The following is a 16,685-nucleotide window of genomic DNA, read 5'->3' on the forward strand; positions in this document are numbered from 1 at the left end:
GGCCTCTTACCTGAAGTCAGCTGGGATTGGCTCCAGCTTCCCCTGTGACCCTGAGGGATAAGCAATATGGATGGATGGATTAGCATGGGTCTAAGTCAACATTCATCCATCTATCTTCAGTAACAATTGGTCAGAATGGCAGTGAATCTCGAGGTCCACAGTCATTCTTGGTTGGTCAGCATTTTCAGAGATATAACCTCTATATAATTATAAATATTAAATATATGGATAAGTATAATATGAATATGGATAAATAATAATTCTGTGAGGTCAAATGCAATCACTGAATTTATCAGACACATCCAACCACCCAAACTTTGTCCATTTTCACAATGTATCCATCGCAGTTGCATTTAAAAACATGGTAGCTTGGATGATTCTTAGATATACAAGTATAAGTATATCGTTTTCTTCATATTTCCCAAATTGCTGGATATAGGCTAACCACTATAAGCTGAGGTTATATCAGACATCTGAGCAACCCCTTTCATGGCAAATGTCTCCAACAGGCTTGTTGATGCACATCTGCTATAAACTTAAAAGCGGTGGGGTTTTATTTATTTATTTATTTATTATCCTTCAGGTTATCCTTCATGGTGTGCCATGGGATCAAAAGATTACCAACTTCATCCTGGCTGACATTTCTAGAGACATGGCAAATGGCTTAGCATTAAACATGGCTTAATATGGACTCTGTGTCTCTTGACTCATGCATTCGACTGAAGCTTCTCATCTCAGACCCTTTAGCCTGTTGATCAATAATTTACAATGGACAGATGTATGTGAATTGCCTCCTGATGATCTCTGGGAAGGACACTATTGTAGTGAAAGGGTGTTTGCTTTGTGCAGTAGCACAAGGTAAGTCCCTGATGAGGTGGACCTAAGGCAATGTAAAATGTTTGTAGGTCATGAAACTTCAATCAGAATTTCAGTCAAAATTCAAACGATATACGCAAGAGTTGTGGTGTTTACCTGTCAAAGCTGTCTATATAATTTAGTGAAATAGGGTAACTGGTCTCATCTTCAGTTATCACTGGAAAGTCATTCATTTTTATATCACAAGTCTAAGACAGGCATGACTAAAAAGGTTGTAAAAAGTCATAGTGTAGAAAAGACATAGTTAAAGGATACTGAAACTTCTGTTAGTGATTTCCAGGTTCCACAGGTTGATCCGAAGATCATCTGTTGACATATATGTTTCGTTGTCACTGTTCACTGAAATTGAGTTGATGTGATAGGTATGTGCATTGGAGAACACTCGCCGAGGTGTAGCTTCCACCATCAGGTCCATGGGCCTCAAAACTGGTACCTTACAGAGTGTATAGATGGTGAGGAGAAAGAGTGTGAAGGGTTGAAAGGAAAAAATTAAAAGAAAATGTTTTTGTATTGTACTGAATCACTCACAAAGACAGAATGCTATACAATATGTGCAGCTGTTTGTAGCTCATGTACATTACCTACAGTGAGGCATACAGTGAGGTAAATATACATACATGGACATTGCAGGGTTTCCCATACATAGACCATTGTGTGGCGCAGCGCCACACAATGGATTCCTATCGCCACACAATCAGACTCGCGATTTTGAAAAAAAAAATTCCATTGCGTATCATTCCGTTCATTCATAGTGCTCTTTCTTCTCATTCACGGGCGCGCGCACACACCCACACACAGAGACAGAGAGAGAGAGGCGTGTCCACAGGCCTGCCGTTGCGCATATACCCGGACTGCAAGTAGGCCTGTTAGGCTAATTAAAAATAACGCAGCCTTCCCGATTCGCCTTCCGACCCCTTATTTTAAAAGGTAGCCTACGTCGTGCTCGTGATGAGCTTTATCATAGCCTTCTTGGCTTACAGGAAACGGACATCCCTGAGTCAGGCTATAAACCAATTTTGATGCATACAGCAGCAGCTTGACGCGAGGAACCGGCCTTATTGCACTATCCCATTTATCCCGCTTCAGCAATGACTTCCCTTACGATAGGGCACTTGAGTTTTTTTTTCAGGAAGCCACGCAGAATTAAATGTTCTGATAGGGCATGCAGGCTTTGCACCAATTAGGGTAATGCTTTTTCATTATTGTTAGTTGCCTTGGTGTTACCTTAAGTGGTTTCTTACATCTAATTATGATATTTTATTTTATTATTTTGTTACATTATACTATTTATTTCATTTTAGTATTGGTTGAGGTAAGTGTTGAGTTGAATATTTAAAATACAAACCTCCAGCTTGTTTTTTGCAATTTATTCCTTGAATGTCAACTAAAGAATGATTGAAAGATTGCCACCAAAAAGGCAAAAAACTAAGGTCAAAACCAGAGATGCACCGATTGACCGGCTGCCGATCGGAATCGGCCGATTTTCACGTGATCGGCCATGACCGGTGACTGGCCGGTCAAAATTAAAATATGCTGATTTTCTGCCGATCAAAACTTGTGTATCACACAGAGATGAAAGTGGAAATACTCGTAATTCGCAACTAAAAAGACTGCAGCTACACTGGCAGCTCGAACATGCTTTCTAGTGCGATTGTGTTGCGCTTGCGCAGAACAGTGTCAAGGCCAATTTATGCTGACAACCCAGTCCTCGCAGATGGCGTCGCAGATGGCGTCTGCGAAGCCCCCCCCTTCGCAGACGCTCTGCGCGCACCTCCCAAAAATTGTGACCACTGCAGACAGCCTCGCAGACAGCGTCGCAGACAAGAGGGCTCTGATTGGTCCACTCTACATCCGCTGTACACGCACTTCCACTTCCCTACTTTCCCGGTTTGTTTTGTTTTCACGACCGCCATTTTTAAAAACACGAGCGAAGATGGAGCAGCACGAAGAGCGGTTGATCGAGGAAGTGAGGAAGTACGTACATCTATACGACTCCAGTTCTAGTCATTATAAGTAACCGGAGGATAAACACTCCACTAACCACACCCACCAACTACTCCTAGCGATTTCGCGACTTCGCGCCCCCTTGCGTTGTGGCGGTGAATAACATCGCGCACGCCTATTACTCCCCGCTCAACGATAAATTACAACTGTCTGCGAAAAGCTATCTGCAAAAGCCTTGTTGCAAGAGCATGCAGAGGCCTTCAGTCCTGCGCGCCTAACGAGCTCCGGCGCGCGTGCCGTTAACAACAAAAAAATTCACTATATTTGGATACATTATATATCCAAATATAGTGAATTTTTTTGTGTGTGCCAGATATTGGATGTGAAAAGAAGAAAATGTTTGTGGTTGTGTGAATTTCCCATTACAGGAATTAATACGTTAGCCTATTACCAAACATCTAGTTAGATTTGTACAAAGAGAGAAAGAAAAAAATGTCTTTTTGTTTGTTTTACGACCTTGGTTGCACTTGATTCCATTGGAAATTACTCTACAAATACACATTTGACAAAGATGATAGAATGGCTATGGTATAAGTATGACTGGAAATTATTTTTGTATTTTGATATTGAATGAAGAAATGGGTTGTTCTATAAGGCATAAGTTTTCAGATCTAAATAGGCTTATGAAAGTGTGTTCCATAGCAGCAGGCAAATAATATATGAGGGGGGAAGTTGTTTTTGTGCCAGATATTGGATGGGAAAAGAAAAAATGTTTGTGTGAATTTCCTATTTCAGGAATTAATATGTTAATACCAAACATGAAGAAAGATTTTACAAAGAGCAATGTCTTTTTGTTTGTTTTCAACCTTTGAGGTGTTGAAAATTTATTCCTGAAAATCTGGCAGAATGTTCTATTAAAGAAAAGATAAAAAGAAAATAGTCTTTGTGTGTGCTGTGCAGTTGTTTGAAAAAATGAAATCGGAATCGGCCAAAATCGGTATCGGCAGGTCACACTCCATGGGAAATCGGAATCAGCCCAAAAAATTGCAATCGGTGCAGCTCTAGTAAAAACTAAACTTTAACTTCAATTTTGGTGAGTAATTTTCATAAATTTAAAAGACAGGTTTTCCACCAACATCAAGCCCAGCAAACTAATGGCCTGCCCTGTAATGTAAAGTTGGGTCGAGGAATGAAACCAGGCAGGGTTCTGGTAAAAATTGTTTTAGCTGTCTTCTCTTAAAGAACTTAAAAGAATTTAGATTGAACTGAATAATCTCAAATGCTTCTTGTAGCTTTAAAATAGTCCCAGCAGGTGACTCTGAAGAAAAATATTGTGTGTTTGAACACCGCCCGCTGTAAACACTTTGCATACACCCCAATGACCGACTCCACCGACCGCCATGACACCACCGCACACGATTCCCTCATCGGCACAGTGGAGCACCACAAATTGCTACCTGGTCTGTGGGAAACACTGCATTGAAAAGTTATTGTTAAAAGTCATGTAAAAGTCATGAGCTCAAAGTCCAAAAAAAAAAAAGAATCATGGGACCATCCACAACCAGTGTGCCAAATTAAAATAATAATTTGAGCTCAAAGTGCAAGCTTTCAATTCAATTCAATTCAATTTTATTTATATACACCTTTTAACAATGAACATAATTTCTGCTTTATAGAAATCCAGATATAAATTTAATACTTAAAATGTATCTCTAAAGAGCAAGCCAGAGGTGACAGTGGCAAAGAAACTCTCCCTGAGATGACATGAAGAAGAAGCCTTGAGAGGAACCAGACTCAAAAGGGAACCCATCATCATCTGGGTGACAGTGTGTAATTAGAAATCATTTCTCTTCAATAACTGTATACTATAGAGTTAAACGGTGCTAAGTCTGTTGAAAGAAACTTGTGTCTGAGCATCAGAGTAATTTCTTATTTCAGCTTTAACTTTACATTTATCACATCATAGTGAAGTTGTGGACTGTTCACTTTTTTATGGACTGTTTATGGAAAAAGTGCAGTCTTTATGCTATCCAAGGAAGAACATCCACAGTCTTCCAACTTCAATTTGAAGGTATTTAAATCCAAATTAGGTGGTGTAGGAATTACAGTATTTTTGTATACGGTCAAATCATTTTTAAAGGAACCCAAAGTAATTTTGGTATCATAATAAATAATAAATACATTTATGAGGGATAAAATAAGTTCATATGTTTAACATCTTAATTTTTCTGTAAAGCTACTTTGCGACAATGACTGTTGTTAAAATGACATCACTCCCAGTTATTATACCTTATAAAACTAGACATGTTAAATAGTTTACTGTCTAAATTGTATTTTAATACAAGACCGGGAACATGCTCTATTTAGTTGGTAAAGTTTGGCTCTTTGAGACCACCATTACACGAATGCTTTCTTGGTAAGTTACTGTTAATTCAAAGGAAGTGATGTCATATACGCAATGCTTGAAAGTTCATGGCATTTCTGGCTTCGTCTGCTTTGCAAAGTATAGCATGTTTTTAAAGATTCTTTTTTATTCTGCAACAAAACTAAAACCAAAGCATGTCTCCTAAGAGGTGTCCTTCAAGGCTGTTCAAGTGTAGCCAATAAAAAAAATGGAATTTTGATCCATTATAGCCCAAAATCAGCAGGACACTTACGAAATGAACGGGTTTGATTTGTATGGACAAAGAGTGGTAACTTCAAGTCGACAGGATGGTTTGGTGTCTGCTCCATACATTATGAAAAAGAAAAATTTGTGAGGCAGATTCACATTTGAGCAACATCTGGTACGCAGAGCAGTTCCTACAATCTGGAAACAAAAGTCAGAAACGCCATCCCAAAGAACTCACCACACAGGAAGTGTCAAGCTTGTGTTTAGCCTGTTGCTTTAATTGATTAGTTGTCCTTAGTCTTTTATCCTTTTAACTGATACAGTGGTGAATGAAAGTTTGTGAACCCTTTAGAATTTTCTATATTTCTGCATAAATATGACCTAAAACATCATCAGATTTTCACACAAGTCCTAAATGTAGATAAAGAGAACCCAGTTAAACAAATGAGACAAAAATATTATACTTGGTCATTTATTTATTGAAGAAAATGATCTAATATTACATATATATGAGTGGCAAAAGTATGTGAACCTTTGCTTTCAGTATCTGATGCGACCCCCTTGTGCAGTGATAACTGCAACTAAACATTTCCGGTAACTGTTGATCAGTCCTGCACACCGGCTTGGAGGAATTTTAGCCCATTCCTCCATACAGAACAGCTTCAACTCTGGGATGTTGGTGGGTTTCCTCACATGAACTGCTCGTTTCAGGTCCTTCCACAACATTTCCATTGGATTAAGGTCAGGACTTTGACTTGGCCATTCCAAAACATTAACTTTATTCATCTTTAACCATTCTTTGGTAGAATGGCTTGTATGCTTAGGGTCGTTGTCTTGCTGCATGACCCACCTTCTCTTGAGATTCAGTTCATGGACAGATGTCCTGACATTTTCCTTTAGAATTTGCTGGTATAATTCAGAACTCATTGTTCCATCAATGATGGCAAGCCATCCAGGCCCAGATGCAGCAAAACAGGCCCAAACCATGATACTACCACCACCATGTTTCACAGATGGGATAAGGTTTTTATGCTGGAATGCAGTGTTTTCCTTTCTCCAAATATAATGTTTCTTATTTAAACCAAAAAGTTCTATTTTGGTCTCATCCGTCCACAAAACATTTTTCCAACAGCCTTCTGGCTTGTCCACGTGATCTTTAGCAAACTGCAGATGAGCAGCAATGTTCTTTTTGGAGAGCAGTGGCTTTCTCCTTGCTACCCCGCCATGCACATCATTGTTGTTCAGTGTTCTCCTGATGGTGGACTTATGAACATTAACATTAGCCAATGTGAGAGAGGCCTTCAGTTGCTTAGAAGTTACTCTGGGGTCCTTTGTGACCTCGCCAACTATTACACGCCTTGCTCTTGGAGTGATCTTTGTTTGTCAACCACTCCTGGGGAGGGTAACAATGGTCTTGAATTTCCTTCATTTGTACACAATCTATCTGACTGTGGATTGGTGGAGTCCAAACTCTTTAGAGATGGCTTTGTAACCTTTTCCAGCCTGACGAGCATCAACAACGCTTTTTCTGAGGTCCTCAGAAATCTCCTTTGTTCGTGCCATGATACACTTCCACAAACATATGTTGTGAAGATTAGACTTTGATAGAGCCCTGTTCTTTAAATAAAACAGGGTGCCCACCCACACCCGATTGTCATCCCATTGATTGAAAACACCTGACTCTCATTTCATTTTCAAATTAACTGCTAATCCTAGAGGTTCACATACTTTTGCCACTCAAAGATATGTAATATCGGATCATTTTCCTCAATGAATAAATGACCAAGTATAATATTTTTGTCTCATTTGTTTAGCTGGGTTCTCTTTATCTACTTTGAGGACTTGTATGAAAATCTGATGTTGTTTTAGGTCATATTTATGCAGAAATATAGAACATTCTAGAGTTCACAAACTTTCAAGCACCACTGTAGCAGTTCTGAAGTGTTATACAATGCTAAATAATGGCAGTATTTAGCCTTGTATAAATACCCCCCCCACACACACACACACCTCTACTTAACGTTGTAGCACAAAATAGAAAGGGTCTACATGGTCCTAATTGGCACTGTTAGAACCAGAAAAGGTTGTAGTTTTACGAGTAACTTAGTTTTGGCAAAACTTTGTCAAGCACTACACTACAGAGTTACATCCACAAATGTCAGTTAAAACCTTACTGTGCAAAAAGGAAGCCTTATATTAACTGTGTCCAGAAGTGCCATCAACTTCTCTGGGCTCAGAAGCATCTGGGATGGACCATCACACAGTGGAAACATATTGTGGTCAGACAAATCAATATTCAAGGTCTTTTTATTTTAAGAAATGGATGCCATATACTCCAGACCAAAGACGAAAAGAACCATCCAGACTGTTATCAGCAACAAGTCCAAAAGCCAGGGTCTGTCATGGTATGGGGTTGTGTCAGTGCCCTTGGCAAAGTTAATTTACACTTCTGTGATGGCAGCATTAATGCAGAAAAGTACACTGATATTTTGGAGCAACATATGCTGCCTTCAAGACGACATCTTTTCCAGGGATATTTCAGCAAGACAGTGCAAAACTACATTCTGCACACATTGCAAAGGCATGGCTGCAGATGAAGAGGGTGCCTGTCCCCTCGTCCCTAATAGAGAGTGTGTGGTGAATTATGACAACCGCTTAATGTTGCACATAGGGATGTACCGAATCCTGATTTTTAAGGTTCTACCGAATACCAAATCCACTGCTTAAGATTCGGCCGAATCCGAAACCGAATACCGAATCCTACTCTGAACATCAGCTAGTACATTATAATGCAGTGAAAAACATTGCACATTTCCTTTTCTTAATAGTAAGATAGAGATACTTTATCCAGAAGGAATATTTTATTATTTTATTTTAAACTGTAAAAACATAGGCAATAACTTCTGCCACTATTTTGTATTTGAATAGTCACACTTAGAGAACACCACTGAAATTTTCAGCTTAAAGTCATTCAGTGTACAGGTTTTAGTATACTGTCCATTATAAAGAACAAAGAAAAAGAGCAAAAAGTGACATTATTGCTAAAAGAATAAGGCCTGTCAGTAACAGTGAGCCATTGCTAAAGTGCTCTTTGTTGAACAAAAAATAAAAAGTAAAAAAAAAGAATCTCTGCAGATAGAATGCAGCAAAACATAGCACATTTACATTACTCTTGCATACATGTAAGCCTACTTAATTTTCAAACAAAAAGGTGATATTTAATGCTGAATCTGTTTTCCTCAGGAAAAAAAAACTTACTGGGGATCTTGATCATGTTTAATGCTTACACTCATGGAACATAAATTATAGGCTATTTCACTTCAATTTCAAGCACTTACAACTGTATGCTTAATTAGACACATTAAACAAAGTGTAGCACAAAAAACTCGAACATGTCTCCATGTAGGCTATTTTATTAACAATCTAGTTCTATAGCTAGCTTTCACAGAAAATGAACGTTTCCTTTTAGAAACACAAGACGCTAGGCATTAATAGGTGACAGCCGGTTGCGAGTGTGAGAACGGATCTCTCCAGCAGTGCTGAACAGTCTTTCACTGGGCACAGATGTTGGTGGTGCACAGAGGTAAACCTTTGCCGTTTTTGACAGCAGTGGAAACCGCTGCTGATTGGCCTTCCACCACTGACGAGGATCCTCGGTTAGAGGAATCAAAGGCTCGCTGAAAAAAGCGCTGACCTCCATTTCAGCGCTTGGTGTGACTGGCTCACACTCGGTGTTGTTGCGGAACAGTTCGTCCCAGTTGCTCCAGATTCCTGAACAGTGTCGTTTTGTACGATCTGTCGGCCCCTGTGTCTCAGCCTGTTCAGATGTTGTTGGCCTTGCAGATATGTCTTGATCTGATTCGGATATGCGGGCTACAGCCTCCTGCACAAGTAACTTTGATCGGCACTGTTGTGTGTCACTCAACCAAAATTTTGTTTTATATCTTGGATCAAGACTTGTTGCCACAATTAAGGCAGCGTTGCCCTCAAGTCCCTCAAATCTGTCTTGCAGGGATGTCAGCATGTGTATTTTCATCTGTTTAATTCCATGATTGTCTGTTTCATTGTGGATGAAGCGCTTCAGCATCATCACAGCGGGCAGGACTGTCGATATGCACGCATTTTCTGCGCTCATTTCTCTTGTCAACTCCTCGAAAGGCCTGAGCACACTGAGAACATCCTCCATCAGAGTCCACTTCTGAGCATGAATATGTTGCATGCTATCAGTTTCTGACACATAGAGGTTTATGGCACGCTTCTGTTCTACCAAGCGATTGCACATTAGATAGGTAGAATTCCATCTTGTAACAACGTCCTGGATTAATTGGTGATTTGGCAGCCCCAACTCCTGCTGAAGAGTGGAGAGCCTTGATTTAGCGCTTGAAGAGTGTTTAAAGTGGCTTACAGTTTTCCTGGCCAGTGCGATCATGTCAGAGACACTTTGTTGGGATAAAAGGCTTTCATGTATGCACAGCTGGAGCGTGTGGGCAAAGCAGCCAACACTGGGAATGCCAGCCTCGGACATGGCTTTACGCATATTCGCAGCATTGTCCCTCAAGACCAGGTGACGCTTGTTGACAGGTATGTCCCATGCTTTGATAATTTTTTGCAGTGCATCTGCGATGTTTAGAGCTGTGTGTCTTCCATCGAATGCTTCGCATTGTAGGATGGCATTTACGCGGTTGAAATCCTCATCAATCCAATGTGATGTTACACTGATATAGGACTGAGTAGTGTACTCGCAAGTCCATATGTCACAAGTAAATGAGAAGGCCTGTGCTTCGGTAACATGTGCTCGTATACGGGAAGCGACAGTCTCATACATTTCAGGGATAATTTTTTCAGCAAAGAAACGCCTTGATGGGATTTTGTAATGTGGCTCAAGCAGCTGCAGTAGCTCGGTAAATCCAGTGTCTTCCACTATGCTGTATGGTTGCAAGTCAACAGCTATCACTTTACCAATTGCTGCATGGATGGCTTTGGTTCTTGGGTGGTCTGAAGCCCACTGTTTGTTTGGTGTAGGACTCGTAAAGTTGGTAATGGTGGTCTGAGTACCACTTTTTATCTGTGACTGTGCGGTTGCGGTACTTGAAGCCTCATTGACGTTAGATTCGGCCATGCACAACTCGTACTCCGTCGGATGCTTTGAGCAAAGATGTTTTAACAGCGGAGATGTTGTGTACTGTTTAGCATCTTTCCCACCACGAGACAACTCTGTACTGCAAAGTGTGCATGTTGCGCGACTTGAATCTCCCTCTTTCACTTGAAAGTACTGCCACACAACACTCTTTTGGCTCACTGCTTCCATTTTCGATTTCGACTGCAAGCACAATGGAGGCTATCTTCTCCTAAACATTGATGACGTAATCGCATGCATGTGCGCCGCACATAGGATTCGGTTCGGTCGGCGCTCTAGGGTTCGGCCGAAACCGAACCCCTTTAAAAAGGCCAAGATTCGGCCGAATCCGAAACCGAATCTTGGATTCGGTGCAACCCTAGTTGCACACCTTATGGCCTGTTTACACGTAGAATGGGACCTAAAACACTTCATCACTTGGTGTCTTCAGTCCTAAAGATCTTTTACGTGTTGTGAGAAGGAGTGGCAACATTACACAGTAGTAAATGGTTTACTGTGCCACCTTTTTTTTTTAATTTGTTGCAAGAATTAAACTTGAAAGTTTTTATTTAAAAAAAATCACAAGTTAAAACATCAAATAATGTGCTGTTGTATTGTTTTGACTACAATACAGTTCAAAGATTATTTACAAATCATTGTTTTCAGTTTTAATTTCCATCCCAACTTTTTCTGATTTGGAGTTGTACAAGCTAATTTTTGTCTCCACTTTTTAAAAAATATATATTTTATGTATTTATTTATTTTAGATTTTTAGGCAAACTCTTATGGTCTTCCTGTTTTTGAGGCTTTCCAATGGTTTACATCTTGTGATAAACCCTCTGTAGTTACTATGTTGAAAGCTGCTCCTGATTGTTGACTTTGATACAGAAAGAAATTCTTCAGTAATTCTGTCTTCTTCTGAAATAATTCTTCTGTTATCCACTACAGCTGATGTCCATGCTCTGCACCAACCTTCCGGTGTTCTTGAGCTCACAGGTCACCAGTGAGTTCTTTCTTTTTAAGAATGTATCACATAGTTTATTTAGCTATACTTCATGTTTTTGCTATCTCTATGATGGGTTTATTTTGATTTTATAGCCTAGCAGTGAGAGCTCTTTGGACTTCATTTTGAATGTTATCAGCAACAGATTCCAAATGCAAATGCTTCACTTTTAATAAACTATAGAGCTTTGATTTGTTTGCTTGTAAATGAAATAATGAGGGAATAACACACACCTGGTCATGAAAACAACTGAGCAGCCAATTGTCCAATTACTTTTGGCCCCTCAAAACCACATCTAAAAAGTGCTGCAATTCCTACACTGTTCACCCAATTTGGATTTAAATACCCTCAACAATAACCCTCAAGTTAAAATTAAGGGTAGTCTTTATATATGGAGTATTTCTTAGTAATTCTATCACATTCCTTCTCACAATATTTTCTCTTGCACAAACCCTCCATATCCAGCAAGAGGCTCTAGTAAATGACTTGACCCTGTCAGTATTTTGCAGCCAGACCATTTATCATTATGTATCATTATTAAGAGCCCCTACAGTGGGGTCTAATAGGAATCACAGTTCTTTTGACAAAAAGCTTTCCTTTAATTATGACTAATTTAGAGAGTGCAGCCCCTACATGCACCCCACTGCAGGAGAGTGCTTTCCCCCCTCTGTTTCACCTGCTTGATGGGGAAAGACCCTCTCTCATGACAGCCCTCTACAGATGTGTCTTGCTTCTTACAGGAGGGGGAGGACTGAATGTTCCTGCTGAAGCAGGTCATTATCACTACACAGATTTTTAAGGTGTTTTGGGGGAGGAAAGCCAGTCGTTACTGTTAAAAGGAAAATATGGCCCTTTTCCACTACCCTTTTTCAGCTCACTTCAGCTCGCTTCAGCCCGACACGGCTCGCGTTTCGACTACCAAAAAACAGCACGACTCAGCTCGCTTCAGCCCTGCTTAGCCCCTAAAACTCGCACCGTTTTGGAGTGGGGCTGAAGCGAGCCAAAGCGAGCCGAGTGAGGCTGGGGGCGTGAGCAGAAACTCCCCTGTGCACTGATTGGTGAGGAGGAGTGTCCTCACATGCCCACACACGCTCCGCGAGCACGCTGGGATCTGTAAACACCGTAAACCCGGAAGAAGAAGAATTACGAATTACGAGAATTTCTGAAGCCTTATGCGCCTCGCCTCATCTATACGCTCTTGCCAGTATCTGTTGGCGTTGTCGGTGACAACAAGCCACAGAACCAAGACCAGCAACACTAACGACTCCATGTCCATGTTTATTGTTTACTATTCGGGTCGTGAGACTACCGCTTAAAAGCTCACTGATGTCACTGTTTGCGCTGCTTAACGACATCACGTGACGTCCACCCACTTTCGCTAACTCCACCCAATGTGTCCACCCACTTCCAACCAGCACGGTTCAGCGCGGTTGTAGTTGAAATGCAACTCCAATAGCCCCGCTCAGCCCGACTCAGCACGGCACGGCTCAGCCCGACTCAGCCGCGTTTGTAGTGGAAAAGCGGCAATAGATTCCACCATGTACATCATTCTTTGTGAACTGGGCTGTTAAAAGTTTTTAATAGAAATAAAATGCATCATTATTAATCAAGAGAAGAGCAGTGAAAAATAAAGATGTTTAACAGCATATTAATACCGCTGTCAACTTCAAATGATGTCAACTCAATACACCACACATTTAAAAATTATATAGCTCCTCTTTAATCCAGCCACTGGGGGTGCATAAGCATACTCTTGGTGCCGGTACCTAACCCGGATAAATTGGAGAGGGTTGCGTCAGGAAGGGCATCCGGCATAAAACTGTGCCAAATCGAACATGTGAAATGAAAAGAGAAATACCATACCGGATCGGTCGGGGCCCGGGTTAACAACGACCGCCTCTGGTACTGTTGGTCAACAGGGTGCCTGTAGAAAGTGTGCTACTGTTGCACCAAAAAGGAGAAGGAGAAAGAGAGGGGGGAGGCGTGTTAGGAGAGATCGTGAAAGATGGAAGGGAAGGAGGTTAGAATTGAGGGTAGGAACACTGAATGTGGGAACATTGACTGGCAGAGCGAGAGAGTTAGCAGGTATGATGGAAAGAAGGAAGTTGGACATTTTGTGTGTGCAGGAGACGAGGTGGAAAGGAAGCAAGGCCAAGAACATTGGAGATGGATGCAAGTTGTTTTATTATGGAGTGGATGGAAAGAGAAATGGTGTTGGTATTGTTTTGAGGGGAGAGTTGGTCAACAGTGTGATTGATGTGAAGAGGTTGTCAGATAGAGTGATAGGCATGAAGTTGGAGATTCAAGGAGTGTTAATCAATGTTGTGTGTGCGTACGCCCCACAGGTTGGATGTGAGAATGAAGAGAAAGAGTCTTTCTGGGAAAAGATGGATGAAGTGGTAGAAAGTATACTGAGGGAGGAGCACGTGCTGATAGGAGCAGATTTCAACGGACATGTTGGCGAGGGAAAAAGAGGAGATGAGGACGTGATGGGCAGATATGGTGTAAGAGAGAGAAATGTGGAAGGGCAAATGGTGGTTGATTTTTCAAAGAGGATGAATTTGGCAATAGTCAATACATACTTCGAGAAGAAAGAGCAGCACAGGGTGACGTTTAAGAGTGGAGGAAGATCTACACAGGTGGACTACATACTCTGCAGAAGGGGTAACCTGAAGGAGATTGGAGACTGTAAAGTGATGGCAGGGGAGAGTGTAGCTAGACAACATCAAGTGGTCGTGTGCAGGATGAGCTTGAAAGTGAAAAAGAGGAAGCGTGAAATAGCGGAGCCGAAGATTAAGTGGTGGAAACTAAAAGAGGTTGAACATCAGAAGGAGTTTAGGGAAGAAATGAGACGAGCATTGAGTGGTCATGGAAGTCTGCCGGAAGATTGGAATACTACTGCTGTACTAGTAAGAGAGGCAGCAAGGAAGGTGCTAGGGTGGTCATCAGGAAGGAGGAAGGAAGACAAGGAGACATGGTGGTGGAACAAAGAAGTGCAGGAAATTATAAAAGAGAAGAGGCTAGCAAAGAAGAACTGGGATGAGCAGAGAGACGAAGAAAGCAGGCGGTTATACAGAGAGAAGAGACAGAAGGCAAAAAGAGCTATAGCAAAGGCGAAAGCAGATGCATACCAGGAGTTGTACGAAAGACTGGAGACCAAAGAAGGAGAGAAAGACCTGTACAGACTAGCTAGGCAGAGAAACAGGGAAGCGAGGGATGTACAGCAGGTAAGAGTGATGAAAGACGTAAATGGAAATGTGCTGACAAACAAAGAGAGTGTATTAAGAAGGTGGAAAGAGTACTTTGAGGATTTATTAAATGGGGAGAATCCAAGAGAGAAAAGGTCAGATTCATTGGAGACAGCAAATCAGGAAGCAGAGTTGGTTAGTAAAGGCCCGGTCCCACTGGCCGATGGACACAAAACGTATGCAAAAAGGACACGAGCAAAATTTCGGGGGTGGCTCTATCCGTTTTCATCCGCTCCAGAAATGGACAAAATTGGCGAAAATTTGCGAAAACAGAAAGGAAAAGAAAGGACGTGGGTAGTATATAGCGGGGATGTTAAACGCATGTTCACAGGAAGCCTAGCGGATGAAAGCGGATGGAAGTGGATGACAGCTCCGAAGGGGTTACCGGTGATAACTGAGAAGCGGACGCATAGCAGAAAGAGCGGATGCATAGCGGATGAAGGGGATGCATCACGTACGCCTAACGGAAACAAAGGGGATGTTGCGCGGATGTATATCGGATGCAGACCGTTCACTGCGCATGCGGGGGGTATGAATTGCGTCTGCTCCGCGGATATAAAGGGATGCAGCACGCACGCCGTCAGCATAAAGCGGAAAGACGTGCTGGCGGCTACATCGATACATCTCTACTACTAGATGATTTTCTCCCCCTTTTTATACAAAATATCGATTGTCCGCTAGGTGTCCTTCTACATACTCTAGACATACTCCAGACATCCTAAATATACGAGATACATCCCAGATATAAACGCTTTGTCCGTTTTGAATACTTTATATACGAGATGCATACGCTTACATCCTTTCTATTTCCGTGCTACTAACGATGAATAGACGTTTCATGTACCTTATCTTTCCTCCCTCTTTCCGTTTTCAGCTGCAGCGGATGTGAGTTGCGAGGATGCCCAGAGGATGCAGAGAGGATACAGCAGACGTTTAACGGATGATAACGGACATAGAACGTTTGTTGCTCGTATATGTCGCGGATTTACATCGTACACGGTGGAAAGTTCATCCGTTCTAAAAGTTTTGTGCAGCTCAAAACTTTTTGCGCGGATGAAATCACAGTGGACGGATGCTCGATGGATAGAGCGTATGAAGCACGTATGCAATGAGTACACAACGGATGCATAGCGTTTTCCAACGGATGGCAAAGATTTTTTTACGTTTTACATCCTCTTTGCATCCGTGAGTGCAGTGGGACCGGGCCTTAAGGATGAGGTGAGGGCAGCCATGAAAAGAATGAAGACTGGGAAAGCAGTCGGACCAGATGGTATCCTGATTGAGGCTTGGGGATGTTTGGGTGAGATGGCTGTGGAGTTCCTAACGAGATTGTTTAATAAGATCCTAGAGAATGAGAAAATGCCAAATGAATGGAGAGTGTGCTAGTCCCAATATACAAGAATAAGGGAGATGTACAGAGCTGCAGTAATTACAGAAGAATAAAATTGATGAGCCACACCATGAAGCTATGGGAAAGGGTATTGGAGGCGAGACTGAGAAGAGAGGTAGCAATCTGTGAACAGCAGTACGGGTTTATGCCAAGGAAGAGCACATCGGATGCAATTTTTGCTCTAAGAATGTTAATGGAGAAGTACAGAGAAGGACAGAGAAAGCTACATTGTGTGTTTGTAGACCTGGAGAAGGCATACGATAGAGTGCCGAGAGATGAGTTATGGTATTGTATGAGAAAGAGTGGAGTGAATGAGAAGTATATTAGAGTGGTGCAAGACATGTATAAGAACAGTAAAACAGCAATGAGGTGTGCAGTTGGAACGACTGAATGGTTCAAGGTGAAGGTGGAACTCCATCAAGGATCTGCTTTGAGTCCTTTTTTGTTTGCCATAGTGATGGATAGCTTGACGGACGAAGTGAGGCAAGAGTCACCAT

At 41.5% G+C, this 16,685-nt stretch overlaps 1 protein-coding gene across 5 annotated transcripts in view; it reads right to left on the minus strand.

The window, feature by feature from the left end:
- The window catches only part of ppp2r2bb (protein phosphatase 2, regulatory subunit B, beta b), a 181,602-nt gene that overhangs the window by 14,721 nt on the left and 150,196 nt on the right, over positions 1-16,685 (minus strand). For all 5 annotated transcript variants that reach the window (XR_009655734.1, XR_009655733.1, XM_060935889.1 and 2 more), the window contains one exon: positions 1,132-1,309. Coding sequence is in view for 3 of the 5 variants with exons in the window: in XM_060935889.1 (XP_060791872.1) it covers positions 1,132-1,309 (178 nt within the window). In the remaining 2 variants the exon portion in view is untranslated. The remainder of the gene's footprint in view (positions 1-1,131; positions 1,310-16,685) is intronic.

Source organism: Neoarius graeffei, chromosome 12 (assembly GCF_027579695.1).
Source record: "Neoarius graeffei isolate fNeoGra1 chromosome 12, fNeoGra1.pri, whole genome shotgun sequence".
Lineage (NCBI taxonomy): Eukaryota > Metazoa > Chordata > Actinopteri > Siluriformes > Ariidae > Neoarius > Neoarius graeffei.